The 16,403-nt window shown below is 41.2% G+C and overlaps 1 protein-coding gene across 4 annotated transcripts in view; it reads left to right on the top strand.

The window, feature by feature from the left end:
* APH1B (aph-1 homolog B, gamma-secretase subunit) overlaps window positions 1-16,403 on the top strand; it is a 267,402-nt gene that overhangs the window by 38,680 nt on the left and 212,319 nt on the right. For 2 of the 4 annotated variants that reach the window (XR_009699387.1, XM_061180221.1), the window contains exon 6: window positions 526-720. Coding sequence is in view for 3 of the 4 variants with exons in the window: in XM_061180221.1 (XP_061036204.1) it covers window positions 526-693 (168 nt within the window). In the remaining variant the exon portion in view is untranslated. Of the gene's footprint in view, window positions 1-525; window positions 3,982-11,774; window positions 11,807-16,403 lie in introns of those variants that run through there. The other 2 variants (XM_061180222.1, XM_061180220.1) reach the window with 2 other exon arrangements.

Below are 16,403 nucleotides of genomic sequence, written 5' to 3'. Positions count from 1 at the left end.
TAGCTGCCTAGCCTGTCGAGTCCTGAAATCTGAGATTGTTCTTCTATGAAATGGGCCCTTAGCTCACAGGTTATCATCGTGGGACTGGAATGTGTGACCCAGGTGATAAGTACACAGCACAGCACCTCGGGCACGCTCGATGGCCCTTCCTGCTGCTGCCCTCAACGTGCCGCGTGTGCCATGGAGACCAACACGGAAGACTTGAGGAAGCTGGGACAACACTGACTCTGCCCCGTGTGGCAATGATTGTTATCAGGACTATTCTCAGATACCCTGTGCCAGAACCTGTCATAAGCGCCTTACTGGTGTTATTTTAGCTTCACCTCAGTCCCATTTCACTTACACAGAAACAGACTTACGGGCTAGTGTCTGTTGACTAGGTTAGTCCTATGTGTCTTTGTGGGTGCATGACATACATCGCATGTTTGGTGAAACACACCTCAGCTATTGAAAGTATTTCATATTTTCCTTTTTCTTTGGTTACTCCACATGTTTAATAAGCTTGCTGTTATTTTCCCCTTGCAGACCTTCATAAGTCCTTATTCTGGATTAAATCTGGTGTTGGCATACATCATCCTGGTGCTCACGGGCATCTGGGCCTTCTTTGTTTCTGGAGGCAGCTGCCGAAGCCTGAAACTCTGCCTGCTTTGCCAAGACAAGGACTCCCTCCTCTTCAACCAGCGCTCCAGATAACCTCCAAGGACCAGCGCTTCTCAAACAGTAAGCTGCCTCTTTAGAGGAAGCGCAACGGTGCCTTTTTCGAAAAATCCCTTTTCCTGGTGGAATTAGAAAAAACCAAACTATCTAGATACAGCATGGCTTTCATGCAACAGCTTTCTGAAAGGGATTCATCAGTGGTGTGCAGCCACGCTGCACGTTAGAAAGAACTACCTGGGGAAGCATAAAGAATAGTGATTTCTGGACTCCACCCTCCAGATTTAATTGGTCTGGGCATTTGGTGATTTTTTAAAGCTTCCCAGATGACTCCGATGTGCAGCCAGGTTGAGAACCATCGGTGTCCAAACAGGGACTTCCTGAGAACACCGTAAGTGAATAAGAATCAGATGTTTAGCTGTCTCTTAACTCAGCCTGCATTGGGCAAGTAAGCATCTGAAGGTCAAATCCTGGTTAGCCTTTGTCTTTTCGAGTTTTGAAGTCACAGAAGGCTAAAGGGCTATCACCTCTGTGAACTGTTTTCACGTCCTTCACTGGTACCCTGTTTTATGAGAACATGGTAGGCCGTGCTCCTAACTATAATAATACATTGCACTGACTAACTATGATCATTTAACCAAAGTAAGCTATTGATTAATAGACTGTATTTTCCTCTAGTTTTTTCATTCTCCATTTTGCTTGTTTGAAGCATTACATTACATTACATTTTTGAGCATAGATTATGTTTCTTTAACTAAAAACCAATTATTTTCCAACTTCCTGGGAAGATGATATAAAACCAAGAATTTTTGTGCAACTTCTGTAAGTCTTCCCTGAGCTCAAGGCTTTCCATGGGCTCTGCCCCAAGGCAGTGTTTACCAGCTGAGCGCTTGCTGCCGGACTAGTTGAGGTGAAGCCCATGTTCTGTCTCTGAGCAGCTCTGCAAGTTGCTGAGTGATGTACCCTGGAACAGGCTTCCCTGGAGCTGGCAGAAGTTTACGAAAAGCAGGAGGAAAACAAGCCAGTAGGGTGGTGTTGACACTTATAATTTGCTCCTGTGATATTAACTAGTACTTCTCCCCAAATGGTGTAGTGAAAAATTGGAAATATGACTTAAACTGCCAAATTCCCGCTTTTAACATAGCCCATATAATCTTTAGATCTTGTAAATGTCTCTGGGTTTTGCTGACAGATACAGCATTCCCTTTATAGGAATATCTAAGATGTTTGTTCAGCTTCCAAACAACGCTTTTGGTTTCCTTTGTAAAGAGTAATTGTTCCCAGTTGATGGCTTTTAGGAAGCTGATGGTGTGAAATGTAAATTCCCTACACATTTAAGTGAGAAGCTCAGTGAATCCCGTATGTGCAGTAGAACAGCCAAAAGAAATAGAAGCAGCAAATGAGAGGGCTCACCAGTGATGTGACCGATGGGAGAATTTGACAATACTGTGGTGGGGAAGAATAACAGACGTGTTTAAAATGGAAACGCAGCCAGTATTTTGGGTTAGCCACACATCATTCCAGGGACCAGAACCTTACACGTGAACTAGATCTTTATCAGAGAAATCCCCTCTCATGTTTAAATTATTTGAATTTTTCAATCTAGGGATTCAGGAGCAATAGGGTTTCTCACAAGGCTGTAAACAGTCCCATAAGCAATTATAGTTATTCCGCTAAAGCTTACTTCCCCACTAATACCAATGTTTTTGCTGGGGTTTACAATTTTCCACCTTTTTACAAGATTTTCTTTAAACTAGGTGAGTCATAGAAGAGTCAAGGACATAGAGACTGAATAGTGAAATCTATTGTGCAGAGTTGAGGGGAACAAGATACCCACTGAACTGGGCTTCATTCCTATTGGAGCATGGTGTTCTTTGATGAACAGGATAAGAAAAATATAGAGTTGGCTATTACTGTTGACATACACATCTCTTTAACGGATAGTCTGGTTAAATATTTGCTGATCTGTAAAGTATAGAAATATCTGAGAATATTAATATTACTCATGCTTGAGCTCTGAGGATGTCCTGTGTGCATTAATAGTTTAATATTAGGTAAGGAATCTGGGATATTGTGACATCTCATTTATAAAAGCATCTCGGGCAGGAAGAAAATTTTCTTTGATGGTGAGACTGTTGTCTTAGTTTTATTTAATAGTTCATTTAATAATCCTTGATTACCTATGAATAAAGGAACTTTGTAATTCCTTATTTCTCTTGTGAGCATTGCCATAGTAAGCTTAGGCACTGTTATTGCAAGTAGCCTTGTTTGCCTAATGCCAAGGAAGCCCAGGGGGAGAGTAGTCTTCCTCTGTTGTGTGTATATATTATGTGCTTTATTTTTTTAATTTTTATTTTTTGCGTTTGTTATCTCTAATGAGCTTTCTGAGCCCTGATAGTATTTGGAGAGGAGTTGGTGGCGGTAATCTTGTATGTTCTCCTCCACACGAGGCTTTCTCAGTTTGGAGGGAAGTGTGGCTATAGTTAAAGCTGACCTTGGAATGTGAATGCTGTTGCAGCACCTGACTCTGTTGCCATGTGAATAATTGAGATCGATTTTGGTTCTCTAATAAATTTGTGTTTATTTTTAACTCATCTGAATTAGCAGTTGTAGTGGGAGGAGTTTTGTTACCCTTGATCCTAGCCTGTGTGACTGGCAATATAGTAGCAGCCTCTTTTCGAGCAGCTTAGTGAAAACATGGCTGAAAGGAGTAAATGCTATCTGAAGACTGTATAGAAGATGGCTTTTGTTCCCAATGTTAATATTTTTCTTCTCAAGCACATTTCATTGTTTGCTGAGAGTGGCAGGTACACGTCAAAAATGCTAGGTGTTCTTATTCTGTAGAGTTGGTACAGGATAAGGAGTCGTGACAGAAGCTTCCTCTTACCTGGTCCTCTTCCCGCTCGCCTCAAACTAGCCCCAAGACATGGATTAATGGTCAGAGTGGGCCTGAGGGCTCCGCAGAAGCCAGGGTGGCAGCCTGTCTCAGGCATCAGCAGCCCACTCCCTGGGACGGGCTCCTTGAGAGTGCTAGCTTTCTATTTGGCTAAGTTTTTCCTAGGCCGCACCATTCCTAACTCCAGGTAGATAGATGTCACAACAAAACAATCTCAAAGTTCTTTGCTTAGAGCACTTTGTTTATGATTGCGATGTTTACATTTCTCATTTAATAAAAGACTTTACTTCATTCCGTTAAATTTTAGTGTTTAGAGGGGTGGGCACCGTCTCCGTGTACAATACGTATCGTTTTATATAAGTTATACTGTTATGTCGTGTATACTTGCAATGTCAGACCTTGTGTTCAATACACAATGCAATAGACTCTTTCCAGAGCTGTATTTTTCAGTAAACAATAAAAAGATTGTTTGTCACTACTTGTTTCTCATGTTTCCTCTTCTTTGGAATAGTGTATCCTGCAGTATTTGTTTTACAATTTTTGTCTCTTATAAAACTTGGCTGTACATTATGTTATTTGTCACCGGTCAACTTGGAGACTCTTTTCAAAGAGAAATCTTTGTTATCTGATTTAAAATTTATAAGGCCTGTTTTGTTTCTGTGTGTTCAGAAGCAGTTTGGTGCAGAGAAGTTGCCTGAGGTGTCATAAACCAAATGGAGGAGAATCCTCAAAGGTCCTGAAAGCCCTTGAAAAGTCTCCTAAGTAACTGTAAAATAGTGAATGTATAAAACATCATGGAATACTGGCTAAAGATGGGAGTTGGTTGACTAGGAGAGTACAATTATTTTCTACCCAGTGACCCCGAGCAGCCTGTAGAGTCGTTTTGTTTTTTCTTCCCTTGGTGAGGAGTCAGTGCAACTAAGGGGCTGAGCTTGGCCTTCACCATCAGACACGCTACACAGAGAATTGTTAGGGCCTAAAATGCAAAACCGTGTGATGCCTTTTCACTCTGGTTTGAAATGAAGCTGCTCCAGGTTTATGTTAATTGTATTATTAGATGAAATATCCTCAGGAGTCAAGGACTCTTTGGTCTAACTTGTAATGGAAAAGGTGTACATTCCTCAGGTAACAGCCCAGATTCATGTACAATTACTTTGGCCGTTCCACACTGAAATCATGGCTCTAGTTTAATTGTTATTTGTTTGATATTTAGTTGGAAGAAGGATTTCCCTGTGACCAGCCTCAAGATATGAGAAACCCCCAATGGAAAGAACTACATATTTTACCTTCGCCTTATTGAAAATGCTGAATAGAAGGAACCACTCACCTGGCTTATGGTCTCAGCCTTAGTAAAAGAATTGGGGATTTGACACATTCTAAGGGGACGACAGTAGATTATGAGCTCTGAGTGGATCCTGGTTTTAAGGTTCAATAATTAGTAGGTGGTACTTTTTGCTCAAGTGTGGGTCACTGTAAATCCTGCTTATACCTAATAGTAAATCCATACATATTTTCTGTGCTTGAGCAAAATCAGAGGTAGAGTCTACAGCACTTAATCAGGGCTTACCATGCACAGAACATTGTGTTAGATACTTTATCTTGTGTGTGTGTGTGTGTGTGTGTGTGTGTGTGTGTGTGTGAGAGAGAGAGAGAGAGAGAGATACTTTAAAAGGATGGAAAAGAACAAGATGGTGGAGATCTTTGTGTTTAGGAAATATATAAGGCAGCTACAAATGCACTACAGATTAGGAAATAATATAGAATAGCTTGAATACATAAGATGATACTTAAAATTTTTGGAGTGGATGAAGGGCAGGTGGGTCATGGAGGTATGGTATGTCAAAAAGAAAAGGTGGGGACTGAGGGCTGAACTCTGAGGCACTCCACTTGACAGGAAAGGGCAGGTGGGGTCATCACTGAGGAAAGAAGGAAGACCAGGAGAGTGTGGTGGCCTGAGAGCCAGGGGGAAGTATGTCAACCGCTGCTGAGCAATGAGTAAGATGAGGAGTAGGAACTGATTGCTGCACATGGAGAGATGGAATTTTCTGGTGACTTTGATAAAAGCAATTTTAGTGTAGGGGTAAACGTCTAAATGGAGTGGGTTATAGAGATTGGGAGATAAGGAAGTAGCCACAGCATGTAGAATACAGATAACCATATAATTATAGTAGGGGAATGGGATGATAGCCTGAGGAGGATGTGAGGGCAAGAGACGGCATTCTTCTTTCCTTTTCTTTTTTCTCTCTAACACTGTACTGTAACAGCATGTTTATATGAAGATGGGGATGATTCAGTGGAAAGGGAAACATTGATGCAGGAGAGGCGATAGTTGCCAAAGCAAAGTCCCTAAGGAGAGAATAGAGTGGGAAGTTTTTTAGCATTAAATGCTTACATTAGATAAGTTAAAATGTTTAAAAACAAGAACTTAAACTTCTACTTAAGAAACTAGAAACAGAGGAGCAAACTAAAGCTAGAATAAGCCGAAGAAAGGAAGTAGTGAAGAGAATAGCAGAAGTCAGATAGAAGGCAGAAAAAACAATGGAGCAATCAATAAAAGGAAACTCTGGTTCTTTGAGAAAATCAATACAATTGGTAAAGCTGTGTCCAGATTGATAAGGAAAAAAAGAGGGCACAAATTATGAGTATCAGGAATAAGTGGAGATATCAATACAGCCTCTACATTATTAAGTAAAAAGGGAATATTATGAATAGCTTAAAGGCAGTAAATTAAAAACTTAAATGAAGTAGACAAATTCCTTTTTAAAAAAGCTCACTCAAGAAGAACTAGAAAATCTGACTATCCCTATATTGCTTCAGAGTGTTTTTTCTTGCCTTGTAATGTGCCTTGTGATTATTTATTGAAAGCTGTACATCATGTATTAGGTAATAGGAACTGAAGTAAATAGGCCTTTAGTGTAAGTTTTATGTCAGTCTGGGCAAGAGCTGGACTGTATTTAATGTCTGCTGCAGCTCTAAGTACCAGAGGCTTCAAGTTCCTCTCATGTCCTTGTTGTTGTCTCCCCTCTTGACTTTGGGCTTCCCCTGTGCTCCTTCTCAAAGAAAGTCTATGTCTTGCATATCTTTGAACTGTAACCCACTGTTTTTATATTGGAGCCCTACTGAGGTGGCAGTAAGGTTGGTGCGGGAGAGGGGCCATGTCCTATAATCTTAAGACTAAATCTCAGTTTTTTGGTGGGGCTACATCCCTTAAGTAAGTGTCTCTTAGTTCTTTTCCTCCCCTTAGGTGAGACAGGAAGGCTAAAGGGGGCTGGAGTGGGAGAAATGCCCTTCTTCTAGGTGGGATAAGGCTCTTGTACTGTCTTTTCTCCTGTAAAGTAGGCCTTTGTTATGGAGAACGCTCTGGGCATATTTTACTTTTTTTTTCTTTTTTTAAAAATAAATTTACTTATTTAATTTTGGCTGTGTTGGGTCTTCGTTGCTACGTGCAGGCTTTCTCTAGTTGCGGCGAGCGGGGGCTACTCTTCGTTGCGGTGCGCGGGCTTCTCATTGCATTGGCTTCTCTTGTTGTGGAGCATGGGCTCTAAGCGTGCAGGCTTCAGTAGTTGTGGCACGCGGGCTCAGTAGTTGTGGCTCACGGGCTCTAGAGCACAGGCTCAGTAGTTGTGGCACACGGGCTTATTTGCTCCACGGCATGTGGGATCTTCCCAGACCAGGGATCGAACCCGTGTCCCCTGCATTTGCAGGAGGATTCTTAACCACTGCGCCACCAGGGAAGTCCCTCTGGGCATATTTTACAATGATTATCCTTACCCTCTCCCTGCCAGAGCCGCAGAGGGCTCTTCACTGAGAATTTGGCAGGTCTCCTGGAGGTAAAACCCTCAAAAGTGTGGGGCTCTTAAGACTCTGTTCTAGTCTTAGGAATTTCTCACTTTTAAGCTATTCCATACTTAGGCTCTAGCAATTTGTCAAAATTAGCATTTAAGTGTCCCTACCTGTTTATGGCTCCACCAACTTCTGCTCTAGGTAAGCAAATCTCAGCTGTGGCTCTCTGGATTCACCTGTCTCTCCAGATTTCAGGATGATGGCTTGTCTTGAGACCTCAGTTCTCTAATGGGGGTGAGAAACATTACTGATTTTCAGTTTGTTTAGTGTTTTCCTTTTCTTTTTTTTTTTTAACATCTTTATTGGAGTATAATTGCTTTACAATGTGTTTAGTGTTTTCTTATTGTAAGTGTGAGAGTGACAGCTTTCAAGCTCTTTACATGTTGGAGCTAACCAGAAATCCCCAAAATCTATTGAAGGCATCAAATTTGCAGTTTACATAAAGAAATTCCTAGAAGGCTTCACTGAAGAATTCTACCAAACTTTAATAAAACAAACAAACAAAAAGGAACTATGTTATAAAACTGTAGTAATCAAAACAGTATGGTATTGGCATAAAAACAGACACATAGAACCATAAAACTTCTAGAAGAAAACATGGGCAGTACTCTCTTTGACATCAGTTTTAGTAGTATTTTTTTGGATATGTCTCAAGGGAAACAAAAGCAAAAATAAACAGGACCACATCAAACTAAAAAGCTTTTGCACAGCAAAGGAAACTATCAACAAAATGAAAAGGCCGCTTACTGAATGGGAGAAGATATTTGCAAATAATATATCTGATAAAGGGTTAATATCCAAAATATATAAAGAACTCATAAAACTCAACATCAACATATGTATATGTGTGTGTGTGTGTGTATGTATGTATGTATGTATGTATCACATCTTCTTTGCCCATTCATCTACTGATAGGCACTTGGGTTGCTTCCATATCTGGGCTATTATAAATGCTGCAATGAAAAAAGAAAAAAGAAAAAAACCCCCACAAACAATCCAATTAAAAAACAGGCAGAGGATCTGAAAAGACATTTTTCCAAAGAAGGCATTCAGCTGGCCAACAGGCACATGAAAAGATGCTCAACATCACTAATCACCAGGGAAATGCAAATCAAAACCACAGTGATATATCACCTCACACCTGTTAGAATGGCTGTGGTCAAAAAGACCTCAAATAACTAGTGTTGGCAAGGATGTGGAGAAAAGGGAACCCTTCTGCTCGGTTGGTGAGTATAAATTGGTGCAGCCACTATGGAAAACAGGATGGAGGTTCCTCAAAAAATTAAAAATAGAACTACCATATGATCCAGCAGTTCTACTCCTTGGTATTTATCCAAAGAAAACAAAAACACTAATTAGAAAAGATATATGCACCCCTGTGTTCATTGCAGCATTTACAATAGCCAAGATATGGAAGCAACCCAAGTGCCTATCAGTAGATGAATGGGTGAAGAAGATGTGATACATACATACACACACACACACGCACACACACACACACACCATGAATATTACTCAGCCATAAAAAGAATGAAATCTTGCCATAACAGAGTTATAGATACAGAGAACAAAAGAGGTGGTTAGAGGAGAAGGGGGTGGGGAGAGGAAGGAAATAGGTGAGGGAGAGTAAGAGGTATAAACTTCCAGTTGCAAAATAAATGAGTCATGGATATGAAATGTACAGTGTGAGGAATATAGTCAATAACTATATAATACCTTTGGGTGGTGACACATTGTAACTAGATTTATTGTGGTGATTATTTTGAAGTGTATAGAAATAACAAATCACTACATTGTGTAACAGGAACTAACATAGTGTTAATAGGTCAGCTATACTTCAAAAACAAGCAAACAAACATACAAACAAATGGAAAAAGATCAGATATATGGTTATCAGAGGTGAGCAGTGGGGGGAGGGGGAATTGGATGAAAGCAGTCAAAAAGTACTACAGACTTGCAGTTTTAAGATAAATAAGTGCTAGGGATATAATGTACAACATGATAAATATAATTAACATTGCTGTACGTTATATATGAAAGTTAAGAGAGTAAATCCTAAGAGTTCTCATCACACACACAAATTTTTTTCTGTTTCTGTAATTTTGTGTCTATATGAGATGATGGGCGTTCACTAAACTTACTGTGATAATCACTTCGTGATGTATGTAAGTCACATCATTATACCGTACACCTTAAATTTATACAGTGCTGTGTGTCAATTAATCTCAATAAAATGAAAAAAAAAAAGAATTGTTTAGCATATGGTAGAAACAGCATGTTGCTGTTTGTCATGTTTAGCATGTTGTAAGCAGACAAATCAGTACAATCCTTTTGGGTGGTAATTTAGCAAAATTTATAAAATATCTATAAGATTTTGAGATGTGCGTTTTTTGAGCCAGCAGTTCCTTTTCTAGGAATTTATCTTCCAGAAATACGTCTGAATACATAGGATCTTGTAATAGTCTTGTAACTGTAAGGAATTTGCAATGAACATCTTTCAACAGAGCTTGGCCTCCAATTGCAGAACGCTTTACAGCCATTAGAAAGAATGAGGATATTTGGTATATGTTAGAAAACAAAAGCAAGGTATAGACCATTCTTCCATTCAGTAAATATTTTTTATGCTGGACATTGTGGTAGATACCAAGAATACAATAGTGAAAGTAGGTAAGATCCGTTTATTAAATATTTAAAAGTGAATGTTAACACACAAACATACATAACTATGACTATTTTGGGAGTTAGGATTATAGGGGACTTTTGGCTTTATTCATAATTAAATATTTGTATTTTTTAATGAGCATATTTTTTTTTTTTTAATATGGAAAACCTCTTATTTAAAAAAAAATATTGGTCACAGCATTATAGTAGCAAAAAGCTAGAAGAAAAATATTAATGTTTAACACGAAGGAAAAGGTTAGACCAACAAATCCATCCAAAGAAACATTATCCAGCTAATAAAAATTAGGTTTATAAATATTAAATAACAATATGCTATCATGTTAATTACTTAAAGACTTTTTAAAAGTATCAATACATAGAAAAAATATCTGAGAGAAAAACACAAAAACATTAGTAGCATCTGCATTAGAGAAGAGGTGACTTTAAATACACTTTCCATTTCTCTGCATTTCCAAGGTTCCTTTTTTTTTTTCACACACACACACTGTATTTCATTTTTACAAGAGATAAATAAACTGACACCAAGCATTGTAAATGGATGACCACAACAAAAGCAACAATGATTGCAATTACCAAACACAAAACACACTCATACTATGTCATAATATTGACATTCAGTCCAGTAATCCTCCACTGTAACAGCATCTTTACTTTGCAGTGAAAATTGATTTGTATATTTTTTGCCTCTGAGTCCTCGTGGGATTTTTTTTTTTATATTCAAACAGAAAGTCACAAAAATTATAATCATCCTCATCAGTTCACTCAGTCCCATGTAATTAATTTTTTTTATCTTGATCTTTTGTTAGCACTTTTATGAATTCATCAGTTTTCCATTAGAGTTCTGAAAAGGCTTATTCATTCAGTTCAGCAGTATAGTCTGCTACCAGAAACCTGTACTTGTCAGAGTCTTTTCCATGAATTTCTTGAAGATGAAACCCTTTTATAGGAACATTTTTGCAAAAGCATCAGAGTACACCCAGAACTGTCTGTAAATGACAAGACTTAAAAATGACCACGGTTAAAGATCTGATGAAAGTTCATAATAATGCAATTGACAAGGAAATTTAGTTATTTCTGAGATATACATTTTAAAGTAATAACTAGAATTATGACTTATAACATTATACCAGAACATATAAGATTTTTAGAAATTTCATGTAATGTCTGAAACATTTATATTAACATACTTCCATACAAATAACCCAAATAAAGTTTAGTATTAGTTGTTTTGTTGGTTTGTTTGTTTTTTTATACTGCAGGTTCTTATTAGTCATCAGTTTTATACACATCAGTGTATACATGTCAATCCCAATCGCCCAATTCATCACACCACCAACCCCACCCGCCGCTGCTTTCCCCCCTTGGTGTCCATACGTTTGTTCTCTACATCTGTGTCTCAACTTCTGCCCTGCAAACCGGTTCATCTGTACCATTTTTCTAGGTTCCACATACAGAGCATATATTATTTATGTAGTCAGACAAAACCATAATCTAAGCACTTCTATGATTTCTTGTTGTCCTTATTAGAAAGTGTGTATCATAAAAGGCCTTTCACACTCTGATCCCAACCACTTTCCTGCCCCCCACCATTCCCTGTCCTCCCTTCCCAGGCATTTTCAAACACATCCCCGAGGCCTCTGTTTACGATGCACTGTGAGCTCTCAAACCTCCACGTCTTTGTTCTTGTTTTTCACTCCAGGTAGAAAACATCATATTCCTCCTTCAAGGTGCTGCTCAAGTGTCAGTCTTTGTGAAGTCTTTCCTGACTGGACTTAGAAAAACAAGTGGCTTTTTCCACTGTGATTCCTTAACACATATATATTTTTAAATCAAGGAATAATTTACATACAGTAAAATGCACCGATCTGAAGCCTACAATTGGATGAGTCTTGACAAATGTGTACGCCTGTGTAACCACCACCCCAGCAAGCTATAGAACGTTTCCTGTTCCCCAGGTGGTTCCCTTGCTTCCTTCCTAGTCAATCCACGTACCTTCCACAGAGGCAGATGCTGGTTCCAACTTCTATCACCGTGGATTAGTTTCACTTTTGAACTTCATAAAAATGGAATAACACAAAGTGTACTCTTTTGTATCTGACTTCTTTCCTCAGCATAATTTTCTGAGATTCATGTCTTGGGGTATATCAATAAGTTGTAACTTTTTGCTGAATGGTATTCCATCTTATGGAAGTACAGTTTGTTTAGTCCTTCTTCTGTTAATAGACACATAGCATCTTTTCATACTACTCTTCTATATATTATGGTTAATGTTTTCTGTCTCCCTAAATGAGATTGTGATACCAATTATCTATCTAAATTGTGGTTGCACTTAATTAGTGCTTAGCAAATAGTGGTTGCTCATTAAATCTTTGCTTTTGAATAAGGAGGTATGAGAAAGAAAGTCAATTGGAAATTACTTTGAATGATAGAAGAGAGATAAAGGAAAACGCTGTTTCCATATAACACTTTTGACACCAGAAGTGTGGGTTTCTCCACACCAAGCAATTCTCCAGTCCTCGGTGGACACCAGCTGGCTGTTCTACCATTTAACTCAATTCTGACACTAACTGTCCAGAAATACTGCAGACCTCACAGGTTAAGGACTCAATCCCACAAGCCTGCCTCCACTTTAGACATCAAGTGCAAGTCCCAGGTTGTCACTTGTACTTCTGACTGTAAATTACAGGTTCCCATGACTCCCTCCTCAGGTCTGATAATTTGCTAGAAAACTCAGGTAAACATTTACCTACATTTGCCAGTTTATTATAAAGGATATTAACAAGGGATATATTAACAAGGGATTATTATAAAGGATATTATAAAGGATATTAACAAAGGATATTAACAGCCAGATAAAGAGGTCCATAGGTCAAGGTATGAAGAAAGGGCACAGGGCTTCCATGCCCTCTCTGGGTGCACCACTATCCCAGCACCTCTGTGTTGGGAGCATTCTGAATCCCATTGTTTAGGGTTTTTATGGAGGTCCCATTATGCAGATGTGATTGATTAAATCATTCCCCATTGGTGATTTTTTTTTTAATAGATTTATTTATTTATTTATTTATTTATTGGCTGTGTTGGGTCTTCTTTGCTGTGCGCGGGCTTTCTCTAGTTGCGGCGAGCGGGGGCTACTCTTTGTTGCGGTGCGCGGGCTTCTCATTGCGGTGGCTTCTCTTTGTTGCGGAGCACAGGCTCTAGGCATGCGGGCTTCAGTAGTTGTGGCTCGCGGGCTCAGTAGTTGTGGCTTGCGGGCTCTAGAGCGCAGGCTCAGTAGTTGTGGTGCACGGGCTTAGTTGCTCCGCGGCATGTGGGATCTTCCCGGACCAGGGTTCGAACCCATGTCCCCTGCATTGGCAGGCGGATTCTTAACCACTGTGCCACCAGGGAAGTCCCACCCCCCCACACACACTGGTGATTGAGCTCAATTCCCAGCCTCTCTCCCCTCCCTGGAGGCTGGGGGTGGGGCTGAAAGTTCTAACCCTCTAGTCACATGGTTGGTTCCTCTGGAAAGCAGCCCCCATCCTCCAAGCTTCATCACCTCTTTAGCATCAGCTGAGGTGTGGCTTAAAAGGGCTTCTTATGAATAACATTTAGGAGCTTTGTGCCAGGAACCAAAGACAAAGACCAAGTACATATTTCGTATTCCAGATTTCACCCAGTGGCTAAGAAGAAGTGATGAGCTCCTGACCATGCTTGTTCTCCATGAAAAGGATGTACCATATTCAGGAAAACTTTTCAAATGGTTATGTGTCGAGTGGTTGGGAAGGAGAGAAACTAAGATGCATGAGACCTGTTGGATGTCTAGGTAGCTTGGGAAACTAGTTTCAGCAGATGAACTAACTGGTTATGTTACCTGCCTCACCAGAAGGGTCTTTGCTGCTTTCAGAGAAGCTGGTCAACTCTGTCATCACCAGCACAGAGTTGCTATAGAGGTCTCAGTGTGCCCTTGAACCCGTAGGCCCTGTGTTTATTGTCTTCATAGCGGGTGATTAAAAGTTAATATTTGAAACAAGTGAACTCGAGCAGAAATAATGACTTTGACTTACAGTGTGGAGAGGTCATAGTGGCCCTGTGAGTAGAGATCATGCTCCTTCTTGGGCTCCCACCCACAGGACAAGTCCCAGAGAAGTGTGCCAGGCCTGGCCAGGCTTCTCCTTTTTTTTTTTAACATCTTTATTGGAGTATAATTGCTTTACAATGGTGTGTTAGTTTCTGCTTTATAACAAAGTGAATCAGTTATACATATACATATGTTCCCATATCTCTTCCCTCTTGCGTCTCCCTCCCTCCCTCCCTACCCCACCCTCCCTCCCTACCGCACCCTCCCTCCCTACCCCACCCCTCTAGGTGTTCACAAAGCACTGAGCTGATCTCCCTGTGCTATGTGGCTGCTTCCCACTAGCTAGCTATTTTACATTTGGTAGTGTATATATGTCCATGCCACTCTCTCACTTTGTCACAGCTTACCCTTCCCCCTCCCCAGGCTTCTCCTTCCTGATGGACCAAGGGGATAAGTTCTGAATGGAAATGCCAGGATGGGGCAGGATGTTATTTGGCTGTGTGGTTTTTCTTCTTCTTCTTCTTCTTTTATGGCTTTATTGAGGTATAATTAATGTAAGATAAATGACACCTATTTAAAGTATAAAATTTGAGCCGTTTTGACATATGTAGAGAAACCATCACGACAATCAAGATAACGTACATATCCATCACCTCAACAATTTTCCGTACCCCTTCGTAATCCCTTCAGCCACCACCTCGTCCCCAGGCAACCGCTGATCTGCTTTCTGTCACTATAGTTTAGTTTACATTTTTAAGAATTTTATACAAATGGAATTTTTATATGTGTGTGTTTGTTTATATTTGTGTGTATATTTATTCCTTGTCTCCAGTTCAGCTTCAGGAAGAGAGAAAGTTCAGTGCACATGTCCCTGGGAATTTGGTTCGCTGAATTAGAGGTGAGGGTAACATCCCAGGAGTTAAGCTGACTCCTTTGTCTGCTGGCAGTTGGCAGAACTTGCTCAGGCTTTTCCTGAGCAGATGGCAGAGTTTAATGTTATGAAGCAGATTGGAGGCGGGAGGTTGTCTTTGATTTTCCAGAAATTGTTGGCACAAATGCCTTTAGGGCCTTTATCCTGTGGGGTTTTATGACGTTGTGGCGTGATTATGATAAGTATATGGCAAATTCTATTATGAGAAGGTGTTTCCGTGGCACCGGAGCTGTGGAGGGTGGACCCTGCGCTGCCGCTGGAGATCAGAGCACTGCGGGAGCTGCGTGGCCTTGGCTCAGCCCAGAGCTCCAGCCCTTGTTTCGTTTTCCACTTATAAGATATAGGGGCAGCGCTCCCTCTCTCCCTGGGTTGTTGCATAAAGGCGTGAAGGTGCGTCGAAACAGTCAAGGGTATACAAGCGGGAGGCATTACTGAATCCCCGGTTGACCTGCAGTCATGATGATATGCTGACCTGCAATAATTTTTTTTGGTGAATAATTCCATACCACAGAGCACTTTGGCCCTTGTTTCTGCCGTCATTCTATAGTGAAAGGGCATATGGGTGGGGCAGAGGGACCCTCCTCTGCAGTGTTGTCTCGGCCTCACACCTTTCCCCTACACCCTGCGGCAGTTGAATCCCAGCCAGAGGACCATGTAGGGCCAGGCGTGCCTGCCCGCCGTGTCCAATGTGGATATGCATGGTGATGCCAAAATGGTACCCACTGCCCAGGAGGCACCTCTGCTGCCTGGCAGGTGGCCCCGGAGGTCTCATTTCCTCCTGTAAGTGGGTCTCGAGCTTCTCCCCACATCTCGAAGGAAGGTGACTCCTTCTAACGTGAGGGACAGGGCACAGCTAACAAGTCAAGAGACTCGGGTTTCAGGCGTTCGCCCCCTTCAGGATGGCAGGTTCCAGTAGAGAATGCTTTCGCACCACATTGTCCGGCGCGGGAATGTTCAGACTCCGAGGAGATCGGGAGGGGGTGTTGGGGGCACAGGGGGCTGGTAGCACCTGGCACCTGGCCAGGGTCCTGCAGCGAGGTCCCCGGAAGTTAACCAGGCGCCCTCATGCCCGCAGCGGGAGCTCCCGCAAAGGCAAGGACGCCCTAGGCCGGGTCACTGCTGAGCACCTGGACCCCAGGGCGTGGCTGAAGGGTGTGGCCAGGGCAGGGAGGGCTGGGGACCCCCGGAAGGAGTGAGGGGAAGGGGTGCAAGGACAAGGGGAGCCACGCCTAAGAGCTGCTGGCCTGCTTCCCTTGGGCCTGATTTTCCGTATGCCCTCTTTTCTCCCATCCTCCATATCCACCCTCTCTGGATTCCCCCATCTCTGTATCCTGTCC

The sequence above is a fragment of the Eubalaena glacialis genome, chromosome 2 (assembly GCF_028564815.1).
Source record: "Eubalaena glacialis isolate mEubGla1 chromosome 2, mEubGla1.1.hap2.+ XY, whole genome shotgun sequence".
Classification (NCBI taxonomy): Eukaryota; Metazoa; Chordata; class Mammalia; order Artiodactyla; family Balaenidae; genus Eubalaena; species Eubalaena glacialis.
This window is presented reverse-complemented; position numbering and strand designations above follow the sequence as displayed.